This window comes from Mauremys reevesii, linkage group 1 (assembly GCF_016161935.1).
Source record: "Mauremys reevesii isolate NIE-2019 linkage group 1, ASM1616193v1, whole genome shotgun sequence".
NCBI lineage: Eukaryota > Metazoa > Chordata > Testudines > Geoemydidae > Mauremys > Mauremys reevesii.
In genome coordinates this window covers 246,370,711-246,387,033 of record NC_052623.1, presented here as the reverse complement: position 1 = coordinate 246,387,033, position 16,323 = coordinate 246,370,711, and the positions used below count along the sequence as shown (strand labels likewise).

Here is a 16,323-nt window from a genome sequence, read left to right as displayed (position 1 = left end):
TGGGTTTGGGGAGGCTGGCTTGGGGGCTGGCTAGGCCGCCAGTGAGTGCAAGCCCAGCCCTGCTGCACTCCTCAGGGGAGTGGGGGCGGGGCTGGGGAGAAGCAGGAGCGGGAAGAAGCGGGGCTGGGTCAGGGAAGGGGCAAGGCGGGCAGAGGAAGGGTGGGGCAAAGCGAGGGGTTTTGGGAAGGGGTGGAGTGGGAGCAGGGCTGGGGCGGAGCAGGGGTGGGAAGAGACAGAGCAGGGGCTGGTGCCCTACGCAGCTGCGTACTTTGTGTATGGGTAAAGACGGCCCTGCTCTGTGCTTTATCTGTTAAGAAAAGAGCAATTGTGGCTTAGACTAGTGCAAAGTCTGTCTCTGTGTGTTAAGCATTACGCCTACCACATGTCCCTTTGAGGATGCAAACCAGAAAGCTCAAACCTTCCAGTGGAGTTTTGGGAGAGGATGTGTTTAAGCTATCGGGATTATGAGTGGAGCCTGAGGGGTCAGCTCTGGTTCTAGTGGCTGGGCAGGGAACCATGTAATCACAGCTCCCAGGTGGGGATACTAAACGCAGAATCTGCACCCCGAGAGGGAGCTCAGCGATTCCAATAGAACAGCAGTGCCTAGACTCTGTTCAGACTCCAGTAGCTTAAAACACACATGGTGTCAGTGGCTGCATCCCCTTATACCAGTCTGGGGAGTGACCGAGAGGGAGGTGCTTCACTAGAGTTGTGACACACCCTGACCTGGAATTTGGTTTTCAAAGATGAGACAGAGGAAATACAAGGGGTCCTGAGATGGGCAATGAAAATTATTGGAGGTATGGAGATTGAAAAGAGTAAGAGGAGATAATGAGGTGTGATGATAGAGGAATACAAAATAATGAATGGTACCAGGAGGTCAATCCAGCACTCCTCTTTTACCTTAACATAATACAAGACTGCAAGGAAATAAAATAACACCGATGTGATTTTTTAAATATGAAATACATAAGTAGCAGAACTCATTGCCACAAGATAACATTCAAGAGTTTAGTAGGATTAGAAATTTGTATATAATATGCACATCCATAAATTAGAATTTATAAAAAACAAAATAAAAACAAGAGGTACAAATTATAATGCTCAAGGGCATAAGATAGTCACAAATGTCAGGTGGTGAGGAAGAAACATACTCTATGGGTAGGTTATTTTGTTATTGTCCATTATTATTAAATATTTATATTACAATAGTACCCTGAGACTATGATCAAGATTGTGCTCCATTGTGTTGTGAGGTTACAATATATGGAATTCTTTGAAACATCTTGGTACTGGCCACTGGTTTGATTAGACGGACCATGTGCCCGCCAGGTATGGCAATCCCTGTGTGATCAAGGATCCCTGACCCTTCTCATAAGGCTTTCTACGTATGAGCAGAGGTGCTGGAACAATTTGTATAGTGGGGATGCTGAGAGCCACTGAACCAAACCGTAACCCTGTATATGATGGAAACCACTTCAACCCCGGGGACTGCTAGTTCCAGCACCTATGCTTACGAGTATCAGCACTCTGGCCTGCAGCTTGCCCAAAGCACAGGAAAACCCTAAAAACCCCAAATGAGGCACTAGATTGGAGGCTCAGAGGTGACAAACCCACAACAACAACAAAGTGGATCCAAAAATATTAGATACCCCCACTAAAACTCTTCATTTAAAAAACAGCAGAGAATATTCCTAATAGGAACCTAAATTGTCCAAGATCACCACTCTGATGCTTTTCGTACTATGAAGACACACATTAGTTCACATTTATGGCAATAGGAAAAGGATTATAATGATTATTGTTAATGTTTTGGAGGGCTACTAGGGGGGTTAAATTAAATGTACCACCTAAGTTGGAAGCTTTTGCATTCAGGGTAACAAAATTTGTCTGCTTTGCTTGACTGATGAAGATTAGCTGACTTCTTGCATTAAAGAAGTTTGTCTTATATGGGCTGAAGTGACAAGACAATAACTAAGTGCTAATTGTGCATAACCAACACTAAAGATATGCAGCCCCATTATGGCATGTAATAAATGAAGCGAACAACAGAAATATATTAGGCACTTTAATAATGATACTAGAACAATGGTTTGCAGCAGTAGGGATGTGAAAGGTTTTAGAATCTGAATTTAGGAGTGCGTGTGTCTTACTTCAGTGGGTTCTACTGGTAGGGTAGACATTATTTCGAATACAGCCTTTTAGTTCTGTAGCAAGGCAAAATTGATACAGGATCTGTAAATAGCATTACAACCTATAATTACTTTGCATTATTATATCATTTAAGCTGCAGTTATTATTTGTCTGATATTTTAATTTTCCATGCAACATGATGAAAAAGGTCAATTTAGCTTTTTTAGAGTGTAATTGTACCGTGCTATACTTATTAGCAGTTGTACATTTTATGTTACTCTGGGGATGCTTGATTTTTAAATTACTACAATGCTATAGAATAATACACTGCAGTACAGGGTAAATTAGCATGGCTTATTTAGGGCTAGATTTACATTTGGTGAATATTACATTAGAATATTATTGTAGTAATTTTTAGTTACTATCTAAAAAAGTTGTATGCTGAGTATTTCTTCATATGCAAATGTAAAAGAAATGTAAACTGTAAAATGTGTTACTAACTGTGGGATTATATAATAATTGAGGCAGTGTAATACGTACATAAAATAGTACATATGAATAAATTCTTTAATTTCCAATGGTGATATCCTGGCCCCATGGAAGTCAATGGCAAAATCCCTATTGACTTCCGTGGGGCCAAGATTCCACCTCAATGAGGCTACGTCTTCACTACCCGCCGTATCGGCGGGTAGCGATCGATTTTTCAGGGATCGATATATCGCGTCTCATCTAGACGCGATATATCGATCCCCGAACGCGCTCCTATAGATTCCGGAACTCCACCACCGCGAACGGCGGTGGCGGAGTCGACATGGAGAGCCCCGGACATCGATCCCACGCCGTGAGGACGGGTAAGTGATCGATATAAGATACTTCGACTTCAGCTACGTTATTCACGTAGCTGAAGTTGCGTATCTTATATCGATTTTCCCCCTTAGAGTAGACCAGCCCTGACATAGGTTGAGATTTTCAAAGCATACTATAGGATTTAGCTGCCCACTCTGAATGAAATGACTAGGAACTGTGCAACCAAATATCCTAATTGACTTTGAAAAACTCAACCATTGTGATTTTGCAGTTTTAGACCCTGATCCTGCAACATGTTCCACCTGGATGAATGTCAGTGGGGCTCTATGTAGCTGCAGGCACATGCTCGCACAGAACACGTTTTGCAGGATTGGGGCCTTGGAATGTTTGTAATATCACAAGAACATGGCACATGATTCCAATGCTGATTTACAAAGAACAATAGAATGCAATGTCCTGTAAATTCAAACGATAAGAGTTCTGTCAACAGAAAGAAATAGTCTGTATTTTTAAAAGAAATTAAACTGACAAAGCTGAGGAATTTAAATAAAATTAACATAATACTGATAAATGGTACTGCTTTGCACTTTTCTACAGCAGAGGATCTTGGACCACTTTATAAATATTAATTAATTAAGCTTGACAGGCACCCTTGTGAGTGAGCAGAAGTATCATTTTCTTGAGGGAATGAGGGAACTGAGGCACAAAAAATTTAAGTGACTTGCCCAAGGTCACACAGGTTGTCTGTGGCAATACTGGAAAAAGAATCCGGGTGCGACTCCCAGCCTTGTGTTTCAACCACTAGCAAATGCTTTCTCTCCATTAAACAAAACTATATACATCAGTTAGTGTTAGCCTACAGAATTAAACCAAGAAGTCCTCTTACCTCTGATTACAAAGTTGACATGCAAAACAGTCCAGGTGGTAAACATTTTCCTTGGCTCTCATCACCATCTCAAAAGCAGGTATGAGCTTACTGCAAGCAGCACAGTTTCCTGTAACACCAAATAACCTGAGGACACACAAAGGGAAGATATTCAAGGATACAATTAACTGGTAGGGGAAAAATTATACCTCCATTTATTTTCTTTGGCTTTATAAAAATATGTAATTGTCATTCAACTTGCCAGGGTACCATTCGCGGGAAAGGCTGGTATTTAGCAGAACAAGCGCTCTCATGAAACAATCCCATTTGAAGCCACTTGCCGATAAAGTGGGATAGCATTGGGAAGCTCTATAAACCAGTGCCACAATAATACTGTGCCTTGCAAAGTAATTTTTATGCTGTTTTTATACATAAATATTCTTCTTTGGTACATACTCCACTGACCTTTCTTATGAAAGAAACATCTTGTTCAAGCAAATGAGGAAATGACAAATACATTAGGAAAGTTACATAACCACATGCGAGCAGAGGTCAACCAGTTTGAAATATGGTAAGAATCTTTCTACTTGGATTGTACTGTAAATATGAGCACCACATAACCTTGGCCTCAGTGCTATTTATTATTAAAACACACTTTAGCTAGAAAAGAAATAACACTTAAAAAAGCCAATATTCTCCACATTTCTGACATCTAGTGCTAAAAGCTTTACCATTATTATTAAAAGAACATTTTATGAACAAGTCATTTAAATCGTCAGAAAGCATTAGCGGTTCACACACCTTACAACCCTTTACCATAGTTATAGCTATGATTATGTTATTCAGGTAGCACATTAAAGTAAATGAGGCTCTAAACTATATATAGCCACATCAGGAGTAGAGGTATCATATATTGTAAGAACCATTTGAAATGTCTGGTAAAAATGCCTAATATATTTTTAAGAAAACAATTTTAAAAGATTTCTCTTTGTTAAAGATTTCTTGAAACTTTTCAAATGAGAACACTACAAAAAAAATCCTACATGTATGCATACTTTTGTAACATACGAGGATTATAATGAACAAGAAAAAAAATATTTTAGCTACACACACCAGCAATCTTTGAAACGAAGTTTTATTTAAACTACCTAATAGTTGTGATGGATTATTAAAAGTAATGCTCTGCCTGCGTATAGCAGTTAATGCTGTTTTTAACTATGAAGCAAACTAGATGAAAACGCCACATCTGCCAGTTCTCTTTTTTCCTCAACATCAGGCTGACAGCAGAAAAATATAATGTCTCTCAAGGGAAACACCAAATTAAAAGCAGTTCTAAACTAATGAATTCAAAGGTGCTCTGTATAAAATTCAGTTTGGTAACATAAAAATGAATGCACTTTTTTAATCACATCCTTCCATTTTACTGAATTTCACGAGTTACCAACAAACCTACTTAATTCCAATTCCTTATGCCTTCTGCTTCCACTTAAGATGAACTTTTTGCATAAATACATGCATGTTTATTTTGAAGTTCTGAACCATTTTCCAATGATTGTCTGATGTGCTAGTTACCATTATTTGAAGAAGTTTTTTGAGATAACGAACACCCCAGCTTAATCAGCAGCGTTGTGTTACTCAGCTCCTGTTGGATTATTCAAGCCCATGTCAACTTTGTTTCTGTTAACTGTCAAAACTTATGATTAAAATCAGAGCTGTAACAAGGAATTTTTGTGCCCGAGGCAAGGGCCGGCTCCAGGCTCTTCGGTGGCGGGTCCCTGAGTCCCTGTCGGAGGGAAGGACCTGCCGCCAAATTGCCACCACCGCTTCATTCATCCTTCGGCGGCAATTCGGCAGCGGGTCCCTGAGTCCCTCTCGGAGAGGAGGACCCACTGCTGAATTGCCACTGAAGAAGCGGCGGTGGTAGAGCTGCTGCCGAAGCGCCGCTGATCGTGGTAGAGCTGCGCCCCTCCACTTTGCGCGCCCGAGGCAAGTGCCTCACTCACCTCACCCTTGTTACAGCGCTGATTAAAATTATATATATACACAGTGCTTTTTAATCCATATTCCCTTTCTAAACATTCTATTCCAGTCTTAGGTCCAGCTCTGCTACAGATTTCCTGGGTGGGCTTCACTCAAACCTCAGTTCCTCATCTGTAAAATAGGCCTAAAATCTACCTACTTCATAGGAATATTGTAAGGTTTAATACGTGTGAAGACTGTTGAGATAGTCTGACCAAGGGCCCAATTCTGCATTCCTTACACACCCACCTGGAGGTGAATGAGAGTTAGAGGTGTACAAGAAATGCAGATCAGGTTGCAAAAGGTGCTATGTAAGAGCCATAAATGTAAAGTATCATTATACTGAACTACCCATTAACAAGGAAGTTATGCTTTAAGTGCTCAATACAGCAAAGCACTTAAGCACACCCTTAACTTTAAGCACATGAATAGTCCCATTCCCCTGAGATCCAATTCAGTGGGAACTCTCAAGACTTCAGTGGGACCACTCACACATTTAAAGTTAAGCATGTGCTTAACTATTTTGAAGAACTGGGGATTAAGTGTATGTGGTGTTACTATTTACCAACAAGTCTTTTTCAATATAAAACACTTGTGTAAGCCCAAGATTCACTGTAGTTTGCACGCTGCAGTGCGATGAAACAATTTGGGACCATCATTTTGTATCCCTACCAATGGAAAAATCACTGGAATTCACTTTGTGTGGGTTTTATTGTACATCCTCTGGCCTAACCGCACCACTTGGAAGCTGCTTCACTTTTAAGCACCAGACCTATTTATAAATTTCAACTAAGCAGAGGAGAGGATGCCTCCTTTAGAGTGAATTCTCCCCCTCACACACACAAACAAACTCAAGTGAGATTAATATTAGCTGCGGTTCATTTGGGATAAAGCTGTTTATATGAAGAACATAGTTCTCCCCTCCACACACACACACACATTAATAAATAAATAAATAATAATAATAAAAACCCACAATGCCATTTTGAAATTCTGGACATAGTTTCCCCCAATTTCAATTGCTCTCGCTCCCTGAGCATTTATCAGCTACCTGATTAGAATTTGTTTCCACACAAACCATTGATCATCAGCCTATTACTAGGCAAATGACAGTTAATTACCCACTACATTAACCACTGGGACCTGAGACCTGCTTCTGCTGCCATCAGTCAACATGATAAATGTGGCAAGTTCAGTAATGCATGGCCAGCCCTGAGCTGCCTGCTATAGTGTGAACAACCCTCAATCTCACTTCCAGGCCCAGGAAAATCTATGGCAATCTGCATAATTACAAGCTCTGGGTTAATAACAGACAAATGATTTGTTGCATCTAAACAAAGTCCTTGGAATGGGCCTGGTCTCCTGTGGCTGTCCAGGCTGCTGTTCTGCCACTGGTGTACTTTCCTGTACAATGCGCACAAAACAGATCTCTGATGCTATATCCTTCCAATCTGTTGCCCTCCAATTTATGGATTCTGCATATGTGATTTTTAATCATTAAAGAACTCTTGAAGCAATATTATCTTAATTATTCTCTGCTGTAACCAGGGAATTAGGCTTCAGATAAAATTTTCTTCTTCTGTGCACTTTCCCTGCCTCGCTGGAGGCTCCATCAGTTTTCATCTACACCTGGACTCTGAAATCCTAATGATGAATTATTGCCCCTTTTCCTAAGAGGGCGAACCTTACAAGGGAACGTTCTACTGAACTGTCAGCTCACAGACTGAGTGCGGAGATGCGGAAATCTGATCTAATTTACTGCAAAACGATGCATTTGTTAGACTTTCTCCTCAGTTTTGCCCAAGCATCAAGAGATCAGTCAACAGCCACCTTCGGGTACTCCTTTGGGTGAGAGCATGTACCAGATTCTCCAAATCATACATTGTTGGGGTTGGTTCCTCCCCCACCCCCAGAAACTGGATACTGAAACAAGATTTTACTTTATGAATTCAGAATTTTACTGTTAAAAAGAAATGATTGTTTTCTAACAGTCTCCTCGTTCAAACTGATGCACGGAGAGACAGACTCCCAGGCCTGCTCTTGTTTATCCAAAGAATGTCATGTATTTATACCGCTGCTCCATTTTTACCCAACGCTCATGTCCTTCTTCTCAGCTGTTATTAGAATGGTTAAGACTCAGCAGCCTCTGGAACTAGTGGTACTGCTGGTACTGCCGCACACTCTGGCTTGAAGTGGTTTCCATTCTATACAGGGTTTGCAGTTTGGTTCAATGGCTCTCAGCACCCCTGCTCCCTTCTATATTAAAATGTAGTTACACTGTGTCCTGGCTATCCCTAGGGGACATGATGTTGGTCCTTACTGATAGCCCTTAGACTAGAGAATTTATTAGACAAGGCTAGCTTTTCTTTAGAATTTTTGAGCCATCCTCTCAAACTGTGTTTAAACTATATTTTAAGAAATTAAGTACAAGTGTTGTAGCAATCACTGACTGCAAGCAAACAAATATTCATTTACAAAACACTGGAAGGATGTAGAGCATGGTGCTCAAAAAATGAATGAAAGCCCAACACGCACCACCACCACCACCACAAAAACAAACCCATAAGAAACAATATAATTATGTATCATACTATTGATTCTGCTTTGGCGGATTTCCTGAATAGAAACCTGAAGGTTAAGTGCAGTGTTTAATTTGTAATGAAGGAGGTGCCAGGGCTCAGCCCCGCCACAAATTAAGCACTGATGCACCCCTATCCCACACATTCCATACACCCAACCCTGCCTAGCCCCCATGTACCCCCCCATTCCACACTCCCTGATCTGCCTATGCCCATACACCCCCCCAATCTACACCCCACCCCAAACACCCACCCCAAACATACCCCCACACCCCGTGTGATTGTCCTAGGGGGGCTGGTGCTTTGGTTTCCAAATGGGGCAGGGGACATGGAACAGCAGTGCACTACTCCCCCACCCATCCCCATTGCTCTCTCAATGCTGGGAGGGGTGGTAATTTTCCTTCCTGCCCGATCCATTGCTCCTGCAAAGGGTTTGCAGACCCTGCCATCTGAACCCGGATCGCTCTCCTCTCGGGCTTGATCGGGGTACCTGCCGGGGAGGAATTCCCTACAGGGGGACGAGCACCTCACCCCTCACTCCAGGGGGTCCAGGATTGGGCCCTGCTCTCACCTTCTCCTGGTGCGGGTCCCCATGAGGGTGTGGGCAAGGCAGTGGTGCTGGAAGTTGTGGGTGAGGCGGCTGCAGCCCCAGCGCAGAAAGCACGCTCTGTGGCCAGCATGAGTCTCCTGCTGCCTGCGCTGGGATCGGTAACTGACATGGCAAGCCCAAAGGTCCCAGGTAAGCCCTGGCACACATTAAGCACTGCCCAGAGGTGCCAGGTCTATGACCTGCAAGCCTAGAGATGCTGATGCTCTGCCCCAGCACAAATTAAGCACTGGTTACCTCAGAGTTATGAACACCAAAGTTACTAACTGAGAGGTCAACCACATACCTCATTTGGAACTGGAAGTATGCAATTAGGTAGCAGCAGAGACAAAAGAGAGAGAGAGAGAAGCAAATACAGTACAGGACTTTGTTAAACATAAACTACTAAAAAAAAATAAAGGAAAAGTTTTAAAAAAAAGATTTGAGAAGGAAACTTTCTGTGCTTGTTTCATTTAAATTAAGATGATTAAAAGCAGCATTTTTCTTCTGCACAGTAAAGTTTCAAAGCTGTACCAACTTGATGTTCAGTTGTAAACTTTTGAAAAAAAACAACCATAATGTTTTGTTCAGAATTCTGAACGTTTTAGAGTTATGAACAACTTCCATTCCCAAGGTGTTCGTAAATCTGAGGTTCTACTGTAATTACACTGAATTTCACCACATTTCTAACTTAACTTGATTGTTAACTGTATTAAATTTCCCTTATCATCAGGTAAATTACTTCTATGTATCCTAGGATTTGTAAGAGGAAGTGAGGTCTGTGATATTAGCACAGTGCTGGTTGCCAGAAACTGAGTTTTAAGCTTGGATCTGCCACTAACCCACTGAATGACCTTGGACAACTCACTTAAACTGTCTCCATTTATCCATATGTTAACTGGAGACAGGACCTAATCCTCAGATTACATTATCCCCACAGAGGAGTTGTTTGAACAAACTTTGAGAGAGAATACTTGGCACATTTAAAACACTTTCTTATTCTACTGTGCAGAGAGTGAGGAAACAGTACACCCCAAAATGTTAAATTTCACCATATGCTGACTGAAATCAATGATCAACCACTCTCCTTGTATGCATGTGTCCAGCTCATTGACTTCAACAGAAGCTTCATGCATGTAACTAAAAGCAGAATTTGGCCTTTGGCAAATATCTAGTCAGCATAATATACTCTGTAGGAAAGCAAAAAAATTCATGTAAAAGAGCCTAAAAATTAATTTATCTACCTTTCATAATCTAAGGCTCTTGATTAAAAACATGGAAAATATTTTTTTTAAAAGAACATGTTATTTTAATATGATGAGGATGGTTTAAGGGATTAAGGGGAGCTTTTCAAAGTGTCCTACAGGATTTAGGAGCACAAGCCCCATTGATTTTCAATTGTATTTCTAAACCCCTTAGGCAATTTTGAAAATTTTCCAAAGTGAATTTTTACAGAAATTGAAGCAAGTAGATTTGCCATGTTTTTACAAGGAGTGCAAAGTATTTCACGCTATCCAGCCTCAGCTTCCTGGTACAGTTGTATAAATGGTCACTATAAAATGAAAAGTACTTTTAGCAAAGGGAAAAAAGAAAACTGCTCCATGTTTTTACTGACGTTAAGCCATGCATCATCCCTGGAGGTGAAGGAGGCAGAGTTCAAATTCAGCTTGCTTATTTGCATACTGCCTGATTCTGCACCCACTAAAGCCAATGGAAAGACTCCCTGTGACCTGAACTGAGCTCTTAGATTTGAGCTGAACTTTACCCTAGTGATCAGTAATGGCTGTGAAAACAGGGAGACCTTGGAAAAAATGGAAAGGAGGGAGCACTGGTGGAAGAATAGAAAGGGAAATAATGAAAACCTCTTGACAGTAGGTGAAAATTACCAGTTTTCAAACCCTTCCGGATTTATTTCTATCTGTGCCTATACTTACACTGACAAAACCAAGGCATTGTTCACCGGGGCGGGTGGAGGTAAGGGGTATAGAAAGGGGTGGTGCTATCCAGTTGCAAAATGGGTAGATCAGCAAGATTACCACACACAGTCTTGGGGCCGGATTTTGAAAAAAAAAGAGATAGTCTAGCATCATAAACAGAGCCAGATTTTCATTAATGCTTAGCTCCAGTTTAGACACTAAAGTAGGTGGCAAGATTGTCAGAAGAACTCAGCACCTTGGGTACTAAATTATTTTGAAAAATCTGCACTTAGAGGCCTAGTTGAAGATGGTGGATGCTAAGTACCTTTTGAAATCCCTGGCCACAATTTTGAGTGTGGAGCATTTGAAAAATCTATTCCTTATAACGTAAGTGGGATGAAAGAGTGCCAAAACTACAGTCCTGAACCGTGGCACAGGTCTACTAAAATCCAAGGCTGTATCACGGTTTGCCTTGTTAAAAATGCTGTTTAAAAAGTGGGTAGTTCTAGCTACACTGCATGATTTAGCTGTGGTTTAAACTTAGTGAAGGAGCTACAATAGGTAACTGAATCTCTCCCACCCCAAACACTTTTATTTTACTTTTTAAACAAGCCTAGGCATACAGTACATGGGACACGGCCTTAGAATTGTGTTAATTTCCACAACACAATCTGTTATGAGTTGGAAGGCTTAGGGGTTTGGTTTCAGACTCAAAGCTCAGCTCAAGTTGCAGTGCATCTGTGCATCTCAGGATCAGTCCCATGGTTCGTGATTTTTTTTTTTTTTAAAGTGAACCTGGGATGATTTATGGTTGCATTTCAAAGCCACAGAAAAGTTGTTGGTGAAGGATGGTTATAGCCTCATAGCAGAGACACTGTGGTTTTTTTTGTTTAGTCTGTTGAGTTTGGCCCTGATCTTTTGACACCATGTACATGAATTATCTGTTTTGGCTTCACTGGCACTATTCCCGAGCCTAAAATTAAGCATATGCATAGGTATTTGCAGGATGGTTTGTAACCTGAACCTCAGAAGATGTGAGTTTTGAGCTGAAACTGCTCTGTTTCACATACTTCCAAAACATACTAATATTTTGGGCAGCAAATGAAGTGACGATAAGCAGGCCAAGTAAAAAATAACTTGGCCTAAATTAAACTCCAATATTTAAAACATTCTTTCTTGCCCCACTTCTGTATTGCGCACAGCGTTGCATCCGAGTACCTAATTCAGTGTAAAAACCATTTATTTTAATGAACAACACAGATGCACAGCACAGGGTAGATCAGTGTGTGGGGAGAATAAGAGTTTGTCTACACTTGAAATGCTATAGCGGCACAGCTGCTATAGCACTTCAGTGTAGACACTCACTATAGTGACAGGAGAGGTTCTCCCGGTCGGTGTAGGTAATCCACCTCCCTGAGAAGTGGTAGCTAAGGGTATGTCTACACTTACACATGGGCGGCAGGTTATATATGTTTGCGGTGCCCGGGCTCCAGGAATATTCAGGGCTGGGGGCCCTGCTCCAGCAATATTTGGAGCTGGGTCTCTCCCCCGGCCCTGCCTGGATCGGGCCCCGGTCCCCGCGGGTCTCCCCCGGCCCCGCCGCGTCCCTGCCTAGAGCAGGTCCCAGCCCCCACCTGCCACATCCCCCCCGCGTGTCCCCCCGCACGCCGCGTCCCTGCCTGACAAAAAGCAGCGCGCGCCTCTCCCCTGCCTGCTCTGTGCTGCCGGAGATCGACTCCCGGCAGAACTGCTGTCTGCTGCCGCAGCGTCCTAGCGCCTGCCATTCACTAATGGCAAGGCAGGCTGCCCTTACCCTGCCCTTCAGTCCTCGCCCTGAGCCTCCCCAACGCCCCAAACCCTCATCCCCAGCCAGAGTCCTCATCCCCCCGCACCCTAATCCCCATCCCCAGCCAGAGTCTTCATCCCCTCGCACCCTAATCCTCAGCCCCAGCCAGAGCCCTCATCCCCCCGCACCCTAATCCTCATTCCCAGCCAGAGCCCTCATCCCCCCGCACCCTAATCCTCAGACCCAGCCAGAGCCCTCATCCCCCTGCACCCTAATCCTCATCCCCAGCCAGAGCCCTCATCCCCTCACACCCTAATCCTCATCCCCAGCCAGAGCCCTCATCCCCCTGCACCCTAATCCTCAGCCCCAGCCAGAGTCCTCATCCCCCCGCACCCTAATCCTCAGCCCCAGCCAGAGCGCTCAGCCCCCCGCACCATAAGCCTCATCCCCAGCCCGAGCCCTCATCCCACCACACCCTAATCCTCATCCCCAGCCAGAGCCCTCATCCCCCTGCACCCTAATCCTCATCCCCAGCCAGAGCCCTCATCCCCCCGCACCCTAATCCTCATCCCCAACCAGAGCCCTCATCCCCCCGCGCCCTAATCCTCATCCCCAGCCAGAGCCCTCATCCCCTCGCACCCTAATCCTCATCCCCAGCCAGAGCCCTCATCCCCCTGCACCCTAATCCTCATCCCCAGCCAGAGCCCTCATCCCCCCGCACCCTAATCCTCATCCCCCCGCACCCTGATCCTCAACCCCAGCCCTGAGTGCCCTCATCCTCCCACACCCTAATCCTCAGCCCCAGCCCCAACCCTCATCCCCCTGCACCCTGATCCTCTGCCCCAGCCCTGACCCCCCACAGCATGAACCCCTCATCCTCAGCCCCACAGCCCTCACCCTGCACTCCCTCCTATCCCCAAACTCCCTCCCAGAGCGTGCACCACCTCCCCCTTTCTACGCCCCCAGCCCAGAGCCTGCACCCAAACTCCGTCCCAAAGCCTGCACCCCTCACCCCCTCCTGCACACCCACGCCCTGCCCCAGCCCGGAGCCTGCACCCAGCACCCAAACTCCCTCCCAGAGCCTGCACCCCTCCTGCACCCTAATCCCCAGCCCAGGACCTGCACCCCATACCTCCCCCCGAAACCCTGCCCAGAGCCTTAGGCAGGTCGGGGCAGAGTTTGGGGGGGCGGAGTTGGGGGGGGGGGTTCTGGGCACCACCAAAATTTCTACAAACTTGCCAACCATACATTTACAGAGTTTTTGTGCTGCAAGTTTCACCGGTGATAGGGAACCGGTGAAAGAAAAGTGCTGGTTTGTGTACTCACTTAATTCCTCAGGTGTCAGAGAGTGTTTACACTAGCAGCACTTCCATCACGGACGAGAGCTGCGCTGTAGTGCAGCTCTCTCGATAGGTCTTGTGGGAAGGGGAAGGTGAGTGGAAGGCATTCTGGGTCCCTGCTCAGTGCCCCATGCTGCCCTGCTTCATATCTCAGGAGCCTCAATACTTGCTTGTCTCTTTGGTGGCATTTTTTTTTTTAAACCTCCTGCTGTCTGGCTGCTTTCCCCGCCACATCTACAAACAAAGGGAAAGGGAGCTTCAAACTTCCTGGGGTTTACAGGGGGAGGGGCGGACTTCTGTGCATCAGAGCAGCAGAGATGCTGGCCTGAGTGGTCGCTTTTGGAACTGTGGGATATCCTCCGGAGGCCAAAAGGTGTTTACACTGCTAGAACGTGTCTTCACTTTCACAGCAATGCAAAAAGAACAGCGGTAAATGTACGCCTCTCGTGAAGGTGGTTTTCTTTTTGCAGTGAAACTTCTGAGTTTCTCCACAAAAAGTCATTAACAAGTGTAGACACTCCCGCAATTTTAGCGCAAAAAAAGGGACTTTTTGCACTTTTAATGGTAAGTGTAGACCTACCCTCAGTCAACAGAAGAGTTCTTCCAACCACCTAGCACTGTCTACACTGGAGGTTAGGTCAGCATCACTAAATCACTCAGGGTGTGTGGATTTTTCACACCCCTAAGCAACGTAGCTGGGTCGACTTAACTTTTGTGTGCAGACCTGGCCTGAGTGCCAACGCACTCTCCATGAACTATCCCTGTAGAATTTCAGAAAACCTAGTCCATCCTTTTGCCATACCAACTGCATGTGATAGTTCTCTATATAAGGCCGTGTCTGCACTTAAAACTTATACCAGCATAGAAATGTCAGTCAGAGGTGTGATACAACCATTTCCTCGATGGACTCAGCTATACTGACAACAACCCAAGTATAAACGCAGCTAGGCAGACAGAAGAGTGCTTCGGTTGATGTAGCTAGCATTGTTTGGGGAGGTGGTGTTCCTACAACAGCAGAAAAACTCCTGTTAGGGTAGGCTGAGTCTGCATGAGGAGGCTCTGTAGCGTAGCCATAGCCTACGATTAGCAAGGATGAATTCTGGTTTTTCAAAACCCTTGAAACAATGTATCCATGATATACTGTACACTTTTAAACTACATTCTTTACAACCAGACCCCATGTATTTCATGGCACTTGCTGCAGAAATGTGCTCCAAAAACTACACTATAGGCGCTAGTGATTTAGCTACAGAGCAGTAGCTATGCTTCTCTAACCCTGTAGTATAGGCACAGACTACATGGACAGAAGGGATTTTTCCATAGCTGTTGGAGCTCCTGCTGTGCCCGAGATACAGCAGTTTGGTTGGCTGAAGCATTCTTCCATCAACCTAACTGTAGCTAAGGGGTTAGGTTGGTATAGCTACTGTGTTGAGAGGGGAGGATTTTCTACACCTAAGTGCTGTAAGCTACACCAAATCTAAGTTTTAAATGTAGACTAGGCCTCAAGCTTTCATTTTAGCAAGTATTTCTAGCCTTTATCTTTCCAAAGCCTTAAAAACATGATGGAGTGTAACTGATGCCCTACCATCTTCCTGAGTCTGTTGGCCAGTATGACACACAGCTGGGAGGTGTGAACAATCCCATTTGTCTCAATGGAGTGTTAATTCTCAAACCTAAATAAAACAAGGTAAATGTCTAAAATACTTAACTGTTTTGCTACTGATCATGTTAGGAGAAACACCCAACTAATGTGCTTATGCCAAAATCACTCAGGTACCAAAAGCCCCTACTGGATCCTACTCAGCTGCTATAATTTTCATTTTAAATTAAACACATGCTTTAGATTCTAGTCTAATTTACTGTGGTCTCTGAAAACTTTACTGTTAGTTGTTTTTTAAATCCTGATACATGCTCATCTCTAAATGCATTTAGTTAGGCCATGTCTACACCAGTGAGCTTAAAGTGGCACAGCTGTACCGATGCAGCTGCGCTGCTGTCCGATTGCTCATGAAGCCACTCTGTGCTGACAGGAGACAGCTCCTTAACAAGTGGCGGTAGCTCTCCCACCGCCACAGTGCCGTGCACACTACCACTTATGTTAGCGAAGCTTATGTTGCTCAGGGGATGTTTGTTTTGCTGTCATAGGTGGTAGTGTAGACATGGCTTCAGCTCAGTTAAAAAACAAAGAAGATAGTATTGTGTATCCACAGTGGTGCATGCACTGATATTTTGGAAATAAAGCCAAGTTAAAAACAACCTCCCAAAGTATTTGGGGATCTGTTTTGCTCCACC

At 44.1% G+C, this 16,323-nt stretch overlaps 1 protein-coding gene across 16 annotated transcripts in view; it reads right to left on the bottom strand.

The window, feature by feature from the left end:
• Positions 1-16,323, bottom strand: part of LMO3 (LIM domain only 3) — an 86,657-nt gene that overhangs the window by 13,212 nt on the left and 57,122 nt on the right. For all 16 annotated transcript variants that reach the window (XM_039520318.1, XM_039520309.1, XM_039520314.1 and 13 more), the window contains one exon: positions 3,827-3,952. In XM_039520318.1, coding sequence (XP_039376252.1) covers positions 3,827-3,952 — 126 coding nt within the window. The remainder of the gene's footprint in view (positions 1-3,826; positions 3,953-16,323) is intronic.